Source organism: Sesamum indicum, linkage group LG10 (assembly GCF_026168435.1).
Source record: "Sesamum indicum cultivar Baizhima isolate 11 linkage group LG10, ASM2616843v1, whole genome shotgun sequence".
NCBI classification, from domain to species: domain Eukaryota; kingdom Viridiplantae; phylum Streptophyta; class Magnoliopsida; order Lamiales; family Pedaliaceae; genus Sesamum; species Sesamum indicum.
Genome location: NC_142666.1, coordinates 473,654 through 489,227, shown reverse-complemented (window position 1 = coordinate 489,227; position 15,574 = coordinate 473,654). Strand labels below are relative to the sequence as shown.

The 15,574-nt window shown below is 35.9% G+C and overlaps 2 protein-coding genes across 2 annotated transcripts; one reads left to right on the top strand and one right to left on the bottom strand.

Moving 5' to 3' along the window:
- Positions 1 to 4,567: 4,567 nt before the first annotated feature.
- On the top strand, positions 4,568 to 7,268 carry LOC105172983 (subtilisin-like protease SBT1.6). Its single transcript, XM_020697272.2, has one exon. The coding sequence runs from the start codon at positions 4,635 to 4,637 to the stop codon at positions 6,933 to 6,935; it is 2,301 nt and encodes a 766-aa protein (XP_020552931.1). The 5' UTR covers positions 4,568 to 4,634; the 3' UTR covers positions 6,936 to 7,268.
- Positions 7,269 to 11,269: 4,001 nt separating this feature from the next.
- On the bottom strand, positions 11,270 to 15,117 carry LOC110012720 (uncharacterized). Its single transcript, XM_088886055.1, has 4 exons — positions 12,856 to 15,117; positions 12,462 to 12,773; positions 12,272 to 12,371; positions 11,270 to 12,189 (listed from the first exon to the last, which is right to left on the bottom strand). The coding sequence occupies exons 1-4, from the start codon at positions 15,114 to 15,116 to the stop codon at positions 11,383 to 11,385; spliced, it is 3,480 nt and encodes a 1,159-aa protein (XP_088742181.1). The 5' UTR covers position 15,117; the 3' UTR covers positions 11,270 to 11,382.
- Between the last annotated feature and the right edge of the window lie 457 nt (positions 15,118 to 15,574).

The window sequence follows — 15,574 nt, the reverse complement described above, 5'->3', positions numbered from 1 at the left end:
GGGAAGTGAAGCGAGAATGTTTTCTTGAAGCAATAGATTGTATAAAGTAAGTGGGGGATGGTGCTATAAATGTTACTTACTTTCACTGGAGAGGATTTGAGTATATATATATCATAAGTTGTTGAATTAATTACTCTCTCTCCCCATAATTATGTCTGTTGGTGTTCCAATTATTCACATACAACAACGTTTTACACCATGAAATGACAAATAACACCACATTTTTCACAGCTTAATTCTAAACTTTTCACCTCACCAAAACACCAATTATTCGTCAGAAATTTATTTGAATTCGATTTATTTATTTAATAATGTCTGAAATTCAGGTCGAACTTAATTTATTTTTGGCTCGACTAATGTTCGATTGAACTCGACCAATTTAATAATTAGAAAACTGAAAAACAAGTTTAAATTCTATCAACGATTAAAAGAGGACACACACACACACACTTTTGAATTTCTCCTATAATATGTAAATTTACCATATAGCAAGAGAAGAGTAGACTATTTTTCGAAGCAGCAGATGTTGTAGGCCAATTCCATGGTGGCCCAACATGTTTCATAGCGAGTGGGCCTTCAACATCATGTGCTTGTCTCAATGGACTAAGGAAAATCTGGCCTCAGCTTAAAAGGGCCCAATTATGATGATGAGTGTATGTGATGGCTCATTTGTATGGGTTAATTGCATTTAGATCCTATGTGAAAATGCTAATTTATATTTTTTTCAAAAAAGTTTTAAAATTATATTTAGATCTCTTCAGAAAAATTTTCATTTATATCTGACTCTTCTTCGATAAAGTTTGGACTTGAAATATTGATATTAGCAAAAATTCAATTTTGCCCCTCATTTAATATTTTTATGTATATTTTATACTTATAAAGGGAATAAATATAATATATATATAATGAGATTAATACTATTATATTTTTTTCTATAATTATAAAATTATTACATGAGAATGTTAAATGATAGGTAAAATTTAAAAGTTGTGCATTTTTTTTTTGTTAACTTCATCATTTTTGATGATCAGGTGTAAACAGAAAATTTTCGAATGGGGTGTAAGTGCAATTTTAGAACTTTTTTGGAAGAAAATATAATTTTGTATTTTTAAAAAAAAATTAAGAGTAATTAACCCCATTTTGATTTTCTTGTTTCTTTTCCATATATAATGATGATGATGAAACCCCCGTGTTATAATCGAAGATCCCTCCTACAACAAATATCAGAAATGATGTCAATTCAATTAATTTACAACATAATTTTTTCGGCAATTATATTTCTCAAGATGTTTTACTGTATTTATATAAGTGATGGGTGTGGCCTAGCAAATTATGGTCCAAGAACGAATTAGAAGGCCTAATACTCCCTTCCTTATACACCGTCATTTTGGTGGAGGAAGCCCACTTCACGTTGCCAGATCATAGTGCCCAAATAACAACAGTTGGCCCAGCCTCCAAGCACACGTCTCTTTCTGGAGCCCACATGGCATACACTTGTGCTCTCCACATATGCCCTTTTAGCCAGCATGGAGTACGCGTGGTAGGGAAGGTTCCCACAAGAACTTGAACACTTAAGTTTAGCAGACTTCTTGTGGACTAGGAGTCCTCCTCAGCCTCGAAATCTCTCTCTCACCTAAATAATGACTCTAACAGCACGATCCCTAAAAAATAGGACTTGATCATGTCTTATCTCAACTAATCTTATCCATTCACCACAACAATAGGAAGCACAATCAGTTCCTTGGTGAAGGAGGACACTCCTCTATAAATAGGGATCTTATCCCCAAGCGGGGGATACCTTCATCAGATGGAAATTTGGCTATTACTCTGTTGTCTTTCTACTGCTTTGTCAAACACGATTTATTTCTACTTTTAATCATCAGGCTTTATTCTTCTAACGCTTTTTATTAGTTTGAATAATTATTCCTCAGATCCAATACTAATTTGGGCATCAGAGTGTTAACATTTTATTTTATAGGTCTTTTTCTTTCGAATTCTCTCTTGCACAATCCAGGCTCATCTCTCAAGTTCGAATCTATTGGGCCCGTATTAAAATCACACGCATCAATAAATATCACTAATTTTTGGTGATCAATTATTGCAGAAAGGATATGATTTACTTACCGTTTCTGTGTACAAAAGACATGTATTAAATATGTTTAGGAAAGATGTGTCATGAGAATGTGATTTGGGTTGATGGGGTGTTGAATTCAATTAATCGAACCAAACATAATATTTTTTTTCGAGTTTTTTTATTTAAAAATTAAAAAATTGATTTTTTTAAAAAATAAAATATAAATAATTTTACTATTTTTTCAATCATTTGTCATTCCCCAACTACATACAACAAAATTGATACAAAAATTCAACCAAAGCTCAAGGACAATCAAACAAAGTCAACAAAAATTAAATCAGGCATTTCAATAAACACATTGAAAGAATTTAAATTTCTTCTGCGAAATGTAAAAAAAATTTATAAAAAAGAAAAATCAGCAGTTAATGAAGTCGGAGCCGTGAAGAATGAAGATGGAGTTGTGGAGAAAATGTTGCAATTTTTTTCTTTTCTGGCTTTCTGCCGTCCGCGAGGGTTCTCAAATATTTTCAAGTCAAGTACTCTCTCAATTTTGACTCAATTTAGTGTTATATATATATATATATATTTATGTATATACATTAAATAAATATATTAGTAATTTATATTTATTTATATAAGTTAAATATACATATAATATATTATTTATTATATATAATTAATAAAATTAAAGTATATATTTTTAGATTTTTCGGTTTGATTTAATCACCAAACAAGAAAAAAACCGATCAAAATATCGATTTTTTTAAATAAAACTGAAAATCGAATCGAGTATTGAACCAAATTTTCGATTCAATTTGATTTTGACGTATTTAACCGAATTATGAATAATCCTATCCCAATGACACCTTTGCAATAACACCAAGCATCCAAATGTTAAAACTCAAGTCGTTACAAATCATTGTCATGTACATCTATACATATAAAATATATGCAATTTTATTTTCAATACACCATAGTAACTGATGCGTTTAAAAAATGCACGGGTCCAATTGATATGGACTATTTTCAAAACTTGGGTTGAAGAAAATGCCAATTCTGAAGGGGAGACTTGTAAAAAAGGCGTTAGCTTCCTGAGTAGTCCTTTTAGGTTAAGGAGTCTAGCTTCCTGAGGGAACCTCTCTTCCCCTAGTCAGATTCTTGTTATTTTTTGGCACTCCCTACTCATATTTGAGCTCCGGTTTGTATATTCAAACACTCCATATTTAATTACTCAAGTTTTTCTCATTCTATTTTATCAAATACTTTACTAATTTAAGCATCAAAGTATTAACTCTTGTTTTATATATTAATGCTCCGATAATTTTAGATAGAAAAAATTCTGTAATCTTTATGGTACTGTTGGAGCGAGTACCCATCAGAATTCTTAAATTTAACATAAAAATGTGATGATTGGAAATGTGAAGTTATTCAACCACTATTGTTCTTGAGAACATATGCCAAAGTAAAAAAAAATGATTGCACATTATCAAAAGGGAGGGAATAAGGTAAAGACTAAAGAGGAAAGAGCACATCTACTCATTCTTACCTCCTAGTAAAAGTTGATGAAATAATTATGGGAAAATCAACCTTTCACTTTTACTTTACCAAATTATTCCCATTATTGCATTTGTTTCAATTGATTGATTGGTCAAGAATATATGTCACTTTCTAGAATGAACAATTTTTTTCTTATGTCTTGTGGTTATACCCTACATTTCCATCCTTTTTTAAAGGAGTATTACCAACAAGCTGTCTCTTTTCTTATCTCATGATTATGGTTTATACTTATTTTGATGCTGCATTAAAATTAGTTTCTTGTGTCTAATACTTGCATTACAGTGAGTGGAGAGCCACATAAATTTTCCATTATTTGGGGAAATAAAACATTATAATATAAAGAATTTTCCATTATTTGGGGAAATAAAACATTATAATATAAACTTTTAATGCATGGATTTATAAAACCAACAACGTGCCCCACTATCAATTCCCAAAATATTGAAGAAAGCGACTAATAGATTTTGACCATGCTTTTTCACTTTTTTCTAGAAAATTCTTTTTAAATCAAAATTAATTTCTTAAAAACAAAGGATGCCGTCGTTGGATAAGCTATTTGGGCTGATTTATCTGCCGCTATGTCCTCAGCAATATATGTAGCCTTTGCTGACTCACTGTATCACGAAAATTCTTATTTGAGTTAAATTTAATTGAATTAAATTAATTATAAGATATGCATAATATATTTATGAAACTATTGATTAGTTTTTTAAATTTATACATCCATTACATGAATTCTTGTATAATTAATTTAAATTTGATACAGATTTATTTTGAATTAAAAATTTTCCCTAAAGCCCTCGCTAGACAAAATCATGTCTATATGTTTCCCACATATGCTGTAATGATTTGATTAATTATTTGCTAAGTTGATTAATTAACAGTTAAGACACAGATTAATGAAAAAGAATAATAGGGAGGACAGGACAAGAATTCCCTCTTAAATCAGTGATTCATCATCATCACTGCATCTTCATTCACTCAAACTCCACCCTCTGTATCCATGGCTCCTCTTCTTCTTCTTCTTCTTCAATTCCTCTTCTTGATAGCCTTACCCTGCCAAACTTCGGCTGATCAGACAGCTAAGACTTACATCGTCAGAGTAGACAGTTCATCCAAGCCGTCTGTTTTCCCGACGCATTACCACTGGTACACCGCCCAGTTCACTGAGCCCACCACCATTCTCCACGTTTACGACACTGTTTTCCATGGCTTTTCCGCCGTTTTAACTCCGTCCCAAGCCGCTTCGGTTATCCAGCACCCCTCAGTCCTTGCCGCATTTGAAGACCGCCGCCGACACCTGCACACCACTCGTTCCCCACAGTTCCTGGGTCTGCGCAATCAACACGGGCTGTGGTCGGAATCCGATTATGGTTCTGATGTTATTATAGGAGTTTTTGACACCGGGATTTGGCCGGAGCGCCGTAGCTTCTCCGACCTGAATCTGGGGCCCGTGCCGCAACGCTGGAGAGGAACATGTGAAACAGGTGTGAAGTTCAGTATAAAAAACTGTAACAGAAAAATCATTGGCGCGAGGTTCTTCTCCAAAGGACATGAGGCCGGCGCTTCAGGGTTCGGCGGAATTAACGAGACGATTGAATTCAAGTCGCCTAGGGATGCCGATGGGCATGGCACCCACACTGCATCAACCGCTGCCGGGAGACACGCTTTCAGGGCGAGCATGGAGGGCTACGCTCCAGGAATCGCAAAAGGGGTGGCGCCGAAAGCTCGTTTGGCGGTTTATAAAGTGTGCTGGAAGAACGCAGGCTGCTTCGACTCTGATATTTTAGCGGCCTTTGACGCCGCCGCCAATGATGGTGTTGATATAATCTCAATCTCAATCGGAGGTAGCGACGGTATTTCCTCGCCTTATTATCTCGACCCGATTGCGATCGGAGCCTACGGCGCCGTTTCTCGGGGAATTTTCGTCTCTGCTTCAGCTGGAAACGAGGGACCCAGCGGGTTGTCAGTGACAAATCTCGCTCCTTGGCTCACCACCGTCGGCGCCGGTACAATTGATCGTAATTTCCCTGCAGAAGTAGTTCTCGGAGATGGGAGGAAATTTTCCGGCGTATCCTTGTACGCCGGCGAACCCTTGAAGGGTAAAATGTATCCTCTGATTTATCCCGGGAAATCCGGAGGGCTTTCTGCTTCCCTTTGTATGGAAAATTCACTTGATCCTAAATCAGTGAAAGGCAAAATCGTGATCTGTGATCGCGGCAGCAGCGCGCGTACAGCAAAGGGATTGGTCGTCAAGAAGGCCGGCGGCGTAGGAATGATCCTCGCTAATGGAGTCTCCAATGGTGAGGGCTTAGTGGGAGATGCTCACTTGATTCCAGCTTGTGCTGTGGGTTCTTCCGAGGGAGATGAAATTAAGGCCTATTTAGCATCCAATTCTACTTCAAGTGCAACAATTAATTTCCGGGGCACTGAAATCGGCGTCAAACCAGCTCCGGTGGTGGCTTCATTTTCCGGCAGGGGCCCAAATGGGTTGAACCCGGAGATTCTGAAACCTGATTTGATTGCCCCTGGGGTGAACATCTTAGCAGCCTGGACTGAGGCAGTAGGCCCGACGGGCTTAGATTCGGATACCAGAAAAACTGAGTTCAATATCTTATCCGGCACTTCCATGGCTTGCCCGCATGTAAGCGGGGCAGCTGCCTTGCTTAAATCTGCACACCCGGACTGGAGCCCTGCAGCAATAAGGTCAGCAATGATGACCACCGCAAGCTTAATTGATAACTCTTTGAACCCAATGGTTGATGAATCCAGTAAAAAACCCGCAACTCCTTATGATTACGGCGCCGGTCACTTGAATCTCGACTTAGCTATGGATCCGGGTCTGGTTTATGACTTGACAGACAACGACTACGTTGGTTTCTTGTGCGCGATCGAGTATGGCCCCAAGACTATTCAGGTGATCACTCGATCACAAGTGAGTTGTCCAATGAGGAAGCCATTGCTGGAGAATTTGAATTACCCATCAATCACGGCGATGTTTCCGAGCAGATTGACGGGAGTTTCCAGCAAGACGTTTTTTCGGATGGTGACGAATGTGGGCGAGGCGAATGCGGTGTACCACGTCAAGGTTGAGCCACCGAAAGGTGTGAAGGTCAGTGTGAAGCCTGGGAAGCTGGTTTTCTCGGAGACAATGAGGAGACTAGGTTACTATGTTACTATAACAGTGGACAGCAAGAATCTGGTGTTGGATGATTCGGGTGCGGTATTCGGGTCGCTTTCTTGGGTGGACAGGAAACATGTGGTTCGGAGTCCCATTGTGGTTACTCAAACAGATCCTCTATAAATTAGGAAGAATCTTGTCCGTTGCCTGTTCTTTTTTTTATTTATAATTTTAAATTCTTAGTTAATATTTCTTGATGGGCTTTCCAATTAAATATAGTAAGATGGGAGAGCAGGAGAAAGCCTTTTCGTGTTTAATTAAGTGTGTTTTGGGGGTTTTCTTGATGGGCTTTCCCTTCCTTCATTTGCTTCCACCTTTGTTTACTATGTATTTATTGAGTGAGTTGGGGTGAGTGTGCGCAAGAATGGTACTTCTCACAATAGGTGGGGGATGCATCGTTCAAGATTGCATACATTGAATTATGACATGATTTACGTTTTTCTCTTATAACTACAAGATAGGGAAGGGGCAATCCATGTAACAATTTTCTTGGAATGCAACTTTATAGATCTCTTGTCATCACAAAATATTCTATTTGAATTATAACTACTCTCATTAACATGATTCATTTGAGCATGATAGACTTAACTTCAAAAGAAATAGTAGAAAAAGTGTAGAATAAGAGTTTTACATAATTCAATATCTAAGTATCATCTACTTTGTCAGGGCCAACAATTTTCACTTGCACCTTTTGGACCTTAGTTGTTTAACAGTCCAATCCTTGTAGTTTAGTAGAACAAATTCAAATAACTATCTTAACAAGACAATTATACTTATCTTGTCAAACACTCTAAACACCTAAAATAGAGTGAAAACTTTTCTGCTAAATATAAAAAAACTATTTAAGTTCTGTCGAAACTCATCCAACAAAAAAGAAAAATACTAGTTATTACGCGGTCATTCAATTTCAAAATAAGTAATGATTACTGTAACACCCACTTTACGATAATACCCTTTAATACTATCAAATGTAACACCTCTTTCATAAATATATTCCATCTAGAAGGAAATTCATATTAAACTTAATAAGATTATTCTTATTTTTATAACGATATTATATAAGTTTCAGACAATCAAAGACATCATCACAATTTTAAGTATAATAATTAACTGTCATTTATAAACAACCAAAGGATAAAAGTGAAGTTTCTAACTATTACACGATTACACCCTTGAAATACCAATTCACTAAAAGACTAGTATCTCTTGTAATTTTATAGTTACAGTTTCCATTGCATGCTGTTACCACGTATTGACTCATCTAATAGGATTGAGGGTCGGGTTTAGAATTTAACTTAACAAGTCAACGCAGTTGGATGAGTGTCAAATTTATCAAAAATATTTTTCTACTAAAATTTATGAAAGTAATGAGTAGGGTCAAATTCATAAAAAGATTAATTTTAAATTAATTCTTTTAAGAGTAAAAATAAAAAGGGGGATTTTGTTTTAAAATGTAGATCTAAAGTCAAATAAAAGAAAGCACTTGAAGAGAGAATAAATGTGAGATGACATTCTAGTTAAAGACATGATCATAATCAATTCCATGGTTCATCATAGATGCAAAGATGGCAATCATTCAAGATAGATAAATTATATGGTTATTGGTACAATCTAACAACTTCACATTTCCTTACCTTGTTGATAGCTAAGGAATGTTTGTTGACTAAATTCCTAACAGCAAACAACCTTGGAATATCCTCAAGATATAATTTACTAACAATATTAAGAACTAGAAAGGTCTAATTCTAATCGATAAATTCCTACGATGATTTATTTAAATTAGATTGTGCATTCCCCACAACATAATCAAAAACTACAACATAATCAATTATATTGCATTACCACTAGTTATTGAACTAAACAAATAATTACGAATTTGTAAGTTCAATTGGCACTACAAGAAAACAGGGCATCAGAGACGGAAATTTCCGTCTCTGAAAGTAGGATTTCCGTCTCTAAAACAAATTAGAGACGGAAAAATCCGTCGCCGAACTCCGTCGTAGAAGGCCGCGTCTCTAATAATTTAGCGACGGAAATATTCCGTCGCTAAATCTGAGACCGAAAATTCGGTCGCTAATTCTGTCGCCAAAAGAGAAGAAAATTTAACTGTAATCCGTCTCTGATTTCCGTAGGTAATCCGTCTCTAATCCGTTGACAAAGGTAAAATAATTTCCGTCTCTAATTCCGTCTCTGAAATGAAGAAAATATTCCGTCTCTGATCCGTCTCTACAATCTTACAAATTTCCGTCTCTAATCCGTCTCTGATTCGGTATCTAAGTTTTCAAAATTTTCCGTCTCTAATCCGTCTCTAATTTTTTTTGGTTTTTTTTGAGCAGATTTTTAATTTCTGTACCCAAATTAATATCCTGCTCATTATACCATCAAATATACATTCCATCAATACCAAAATCTGAATTTTCCAAACAAGAACAACAAAAATTAACAAAAAAGATACTCAAAATACAACAACACTAATATAATTGATGTCACCATCCAAATACTACCAAATAATATCAATGTCTACTCCCAAGTCAACAAACATATGTCAAAGTACAACCCAAATCAACATACACTAAGTGATAAACAACCAACAGAAAAAATAAACTAATTATCTTTCCTGGAATGTTGTTGCTCCTGTTGTCCTGACCCACCAGCAAATTGATGATTTGTGTATCCCACATCTTGAAGTAATTTTCGAACAAGTTCTTGTAGGTCTGCCTCCCTCTTCCGAGCCTCTTCGTCCCTCTTTCGAGCCTCTTCATCCCTCTTTCGAGACTCTTCCTCCCTCTTTCGAACTTCTTCAAGAGCAATTTCAAGCAATTTTCTATTTTCTTCTTCTCGTTTTGAAAATTCCTCCACAACCTTTGTTAACTCATTAATCTGCTGGTCAGATGCTTTAAGAGTAGAACTGATTGAACTTGAACTTGTAGATAAAGAGCTACAACCAAATCCATATAAGCGTCCTTTAGAAGGACCTCCAGTGATATCATACCAAGTTGAGACATCAAATGAAGACTGTGAAGAAACATCAGTACAACCCGTTTTTTCAAGGTATTCTTCCTGTGACAGTACATTCCATACAAATGAACATATGTAATAAAAGTCTAGCAAAATTTCTCAACATATATACTAATCAATATTTAAATCCAATGACAAATTATACTTACACTAATTCTTTTGGATTTGTTGTCGATGAACTCCCCGATTCCTTTATTCTTTCTATGACATCTTTGAAATAGCTCAAGATCAGTCACTTCTCTACCAAGTTCTTTTTCCTATAGTGTACAAAACAATATTAATTCACATGTCAATAAATTGCATAAAAGATATCTAAAAACTTAATTTATACTTAAAACTTACCATTTTTTGCCTATGTGCCCCAACAGGAATAGAACCACCAGTGTGTTTTGTTATTGAACCATCTTTTTCAGTCAAACGATTTTTCCGGGCAGTTTGACATTTTCCTAAATAATCTTCTGAGGCCCAATACTTCTGAACTAAATCATTCCATAATTGATTATTCAACCAATAAGGACCTCTATCAATCATATCACTCATCTCTGGTTCTCTACCTAACTGTTTGTGAGCATCATTCAGTGCCTTTTGCTTAGCTTTGTACATCATTTCTTTGAATCGATCACTCGCATTTTCATTCCACACCTTCCTCATTTCCTCGTCGGTTAGATTATCCCACCAATACCTCAACTATCACATGTCAAAACAGTAAATCACATTAAATAATTACAAAATATGTCTATATAATTAGCAATGAATAAATTGGATTAAATATAAATAGTATTTATTACCTTAAAGTTCTCCCACAACAAATCTTTAGATGCTTTTGGCACTGCGTGCCATCTTGGCCATGCTTCAGTGAAAATGCCTTTAATACCATTTGTGAGGTTTCGTGTAACACCATTTTCAATAAATCTATTTTGACAGAATAAATTAAAAAATATATAAAATTAAGAAATAGAGCTAAAATTATTTATGACTATATTAAGCTCAATTTTAGAAGCTTTGAACTTACCGATTGTTCATCACTGTCACTTTTGTCCTTTTACTTGGATGATCTGGGATTTGAGCTCCACTATTGGGTCCCCTTCGACGTCCATGTGATACAATGCCTTTACTTTGTCCTGTATTTTGTTCATTTTCAGATCTTGAAGGTATTGTTTCACCAACCTGTACAAAAAAAAAACAATATTAGAAATTATCTAATGCATAATAAATAATATAAAAAAAGAATGAGAAAAATTGTCTTACTTGCGTCTCACTATTCGAACCTCTGGGAAGAATATGAGATGAGATACTTTGTCCACGCACCTCTTCACTAGGATTAGAACTTGGATTATCTTCGGGTTGTGATAAGTGATCTCCCACTAACTCCTCGTTCTCATCTCGAAGTTGCAAACTTCTACCCCGCCCCCGCCCCCGCCCTCGTGCACGTCCGCTTGCTCGTCCTCTAGTCACCATCCTGTGTCAAAGAAAAACAAAAAACTATTAAGTTCTAAGATTGAGATTACTATGACAAACAATGCTGATATAAAATGCATATAAAGCAATAGAATTAAATAAATAAAATTACACGAACAGTGTCCATATCCTCATCACTTTCATTTGAATCATATTCTTCTTCTTGCTCATCATCTTCTGGTTCGAATTCTTCGCCTTCCCAATGATCTTCATCCTCTATTATGACTTCATTTAAATCTACCCCATGTTGAAGTCCCTCAAATTCATTTGCATCTACTTCTTCTACCACACCGTCCGAAACAATATTGATCTCATCTCGATCAGTTTCAATCAAAATTTGGTGTGGATCAGATGTCTCATTCTCTTGAAAAGCAATATCAACGCTTTGCTCAATATTCTCGTCTTGTCCTTCAGCTAATAGGACGTCAAATTTACCGGTAGCCTTTACTTTGCATACTGCCCACCAATCACGTCTCTCTCTTTTGGTGCTCGGAAAGTTTGTAAAGTAGACTTGTTGTGCTTGGGAGGCCAATATAAAAGGGTCATTTGATTTTAATTTCAAATTATGGTTAATTTTCACAAGACCCGATGTGTGCCACTTAAGCCCTTTATCAGAAGTGTCGTACCAATGACACTTAAACAAGACAACCCCACGTCTTATCCCGTAATACTCCAATTCTATAATTTCTTCCAGAATTCCATAATAATCCATTTCATATTCATTGTAGGTACTCCCCAAAACACATACACCATAATTTGATGTTGCTTTAGAATGCCCGTACTCAAAAGTGTGGAATTTGAATCCATTCACAAAGTACCCTTTATAGCAAGAAACACGTCGACTGGGACCATGAGCCAACTTTTTTATGAGGTCGTCAACTTCGTTACGTGTATCTCGAATCTAAGAAAAAAAATAATTGATAAAATAACATAATTTTCAATATGGTAATATATACATTGTTAGAAAGTAATCTATTACTTACATGAGCAAGTAACCACCGAGAAAAATCTGTGTCCCGCAATGTTTCAAGTTCCATGTCAGTTATTGTTGGAAATTGTTTTCTATTTTCTTCATCAAATTTCCTACAGAATTTGTGATGATCATATGTTAATTATAAACACAAGTCATAAGAAACATTTGTGAAGACATAATGCACGAGTTAGATCACTCACTGCAAGAATGGATCAATCTTCTCATAATTCATCAAGACATATCTATGTGCAGCCTTCATCTCATCCTCATCCAGATATCTAACTGCAATTCTATTACCAAGTGGTCGTCCAGGATGTGTAGAAAATAGACTTTCACAAGAATCTATCATTCCTCCATCATCATTTCGTGGAACCTGATTTAATCTGGATTTTACATGTGGTTCAAAATATGAAGAGCAAAATGTTGAGACTTCTTCAATCATATACGCTTCAACAATTGATGCTTCAACTCGAGCTCGATTTCCAACCTTTTTCTTCAAATGGTATAGAAACCTAAAATTTGTTAAACTTTTAATTTACACAAGATAACTTATATTTTCTAATTATATAAGATAATTGAACTTAAAAAAATTACCTCTCAAATGGATACATCCATCGATACTGTACAGGTCCACCAACCTTAGCTTCATACGCAAGGTGAACTGGTAGATGTTCCATAGAATCAAAGAAGCTTGGGGGAAAAATTTTCTCTAACTTACACAATATCTCAACAATGTTCTTCTCAAGTTTTTGCATGTGCTCCACACGTAATATAGTTGCGCATAGATCCTTAAAGAAACTGCTGAGTTCAGTCAGTGCTTCCCAAATAGGTTTCGGTAGTAGATCTCTAAATGCAATTGGGAGTAATTTTTGCATGAACACATGACAGTCATGACTCTTCATCCCATAAAATTTGCATTCCTCTTCATTCACACAACGAGCAATGTTTGAGGAATACCCATCAGGTAACTTTAAAGATTTTATCCAAGAGCACAATTCTTTCTTCTGTGCTTTAGTTAAAGTATATGGTGCCTTGGGTTTGTAGATTTTTCCATTTGCACCTTCAAACAAATGCATCTCAGTACGACTACAATACAACTCCAAATCTTTTCGAGATCTGACATTATCTTTTGTTTTATCTTTAACGTCCATAATAGTGTTAAAGATATTATCAAAGACATTTTTTTCGATATGCATGACATCCAGATTATGTCGGATAAGATTTGTGTGCCAATATGGTAACTCCCAGAATATGCTCCTTTTAACCCAATTATGTGTCCTGCCAAATCCATCAATTGGGTGTGTACCACCTGGTGGTTTTCCAAAGATGGTTTCAGGAAGCTCATCCACCTTTTGTCGTATGTCTTCTCCAGTTAAGCGCATAGGTGGAGAATCATTTTCACATTTTCCCTTCCGAAACTTGTAGGCTTGTCTTCTATAAGGATGGTCAGGAGGCAAAAACTGACGATGACAATCAAACCAACATGCCTTCCTTCCATAACGAAGTCTGAAAGATTTTGTCCTTTCCATACAATAAGGACATGCCAACAACCCATGAGTGCTCCATCCAGATACCATTGCATTTGCAGGGAAATCACTGATTGTCCATAAAAGAGCAGCTCTCATGTTAAAATTTTGTTTTTTGCACACGTCATAAGCTTGCACCCCAATTGTCCACAATATTTTCAACTCGTCTATTAATGGACGTAAAAATATATCAAGATTTTTTCCTGGACTTTTTGGGCCTGGTATAACCATATTCAGGAACAAGAAAGGCTTTTGCATGCACATCCATGGGGGAAGATTATATACAGCAATAATAACAGGCCAACAACTGTAAGGAGTACTAGAATTCCCAAATGGACTGAAACCATCTATGCATAACCCAAGGCGCACATTTCGTGCATCTGAGGCAAATGATGGATGAGTGCGATCGAAATGTTTCCATGCCTCTCCATGAGATGGATGTGCCATACTTTCCTGGCTCGAAGGATTATTTGCATGCCATGTCATGTGCTCACAGGTGTAGTTAGATGCATATAGCCTTTTCAGCCTAGGTATCAAAGGCAAATAACGCAACACCTTGAAAGCTACTCTTTTCCGTGATCCTGCCTTGATTGGCTTGTATCGAGGATGATAACATATAGGGCATTCTTGAAGGCCATTGTTCTCTTTGTAATACAATATGCAATTGTTTACACAAGAATCAATCTTTTCGTAACCTAGACCAAGTTTACCTAGGTGTTTTTTGGTCGTGTAAAAGTTATCTGGCAACTTTTCATCTTCAGGCAGCATGCTTTTGATTGTTGACACAAGTCGATCATAGCAAGCTTCAGGTAAATTGTACTCTGATTTGATACTTAATAGTTGGGCCACAGCAGAGAGTTTTGTGTGATTTTTGCAGCCATCCCATAATGGTTCGTCAGCATCTTTTAATAAGTTAAAAAACTTTTGTGCTTCTGGATTAGGCAGTTGTTTAGCACACGTGAAGTTTGAGCTGAACTCATGGCCTATTGCATCCATCACCATTGTTCTATAACGAGACGTTTCTACCTGAGGAGCGGTTGAAGAACCCCCCACATCATCTCTTGTGTTCACGGATTCACCATGTGCGTACCAGATATTATAACCCCGAGTAAATCCATTTTTTACTATGTGTAAATGCGCATCACTTCGATTCAAAAATCTTGTGTTGCCGCATTTAGAGCATGGACATTTGATTTGTCCATTATTCAGAAATCGTGGGTTATTAAAGGCAAAGTTCAAGAACTCCTGATCAACCCTTGTTACGAATTCATCTAAAAGAAACCCATTATCATCCAAACGCCTCCACATCCAACTACGGTCAATATTCATTATTCTGCAATTTTTAGATAAAGGAGGCAAGATGAATTAACCATTATTTTGAAGATCAAGATTTTTTTTCTACTAATATAAGAAATAGGAATAAATGATCTCATATTAGGCCTAATTATAACATTTAAATAGTTCACAAAAGTTTGTATGAGATATCATTCGAATAGCAGACAAGATTATACAGAAATGGAGTTTTACCCACCAAGCTCAATTCAGAGTTGATCCAAATGATCCTATCTAATCATGCAAAAATTACTCTCTTTAAAATAGATTTCCCATTTCCACAAAATTCCAGAGGGACATATCAACATGTAAAACTAATTTTAAAATTACAGTTTTAAAATAGATGCTTGTCTCATCTCGTCTCATTTCATCCGAGTGTGAAAAAATGAGATGGGATAAGTGCAGATGAGATTGGAATTATTTTGCATGTGGGTTGGGACGTGAGATAGAAAGTG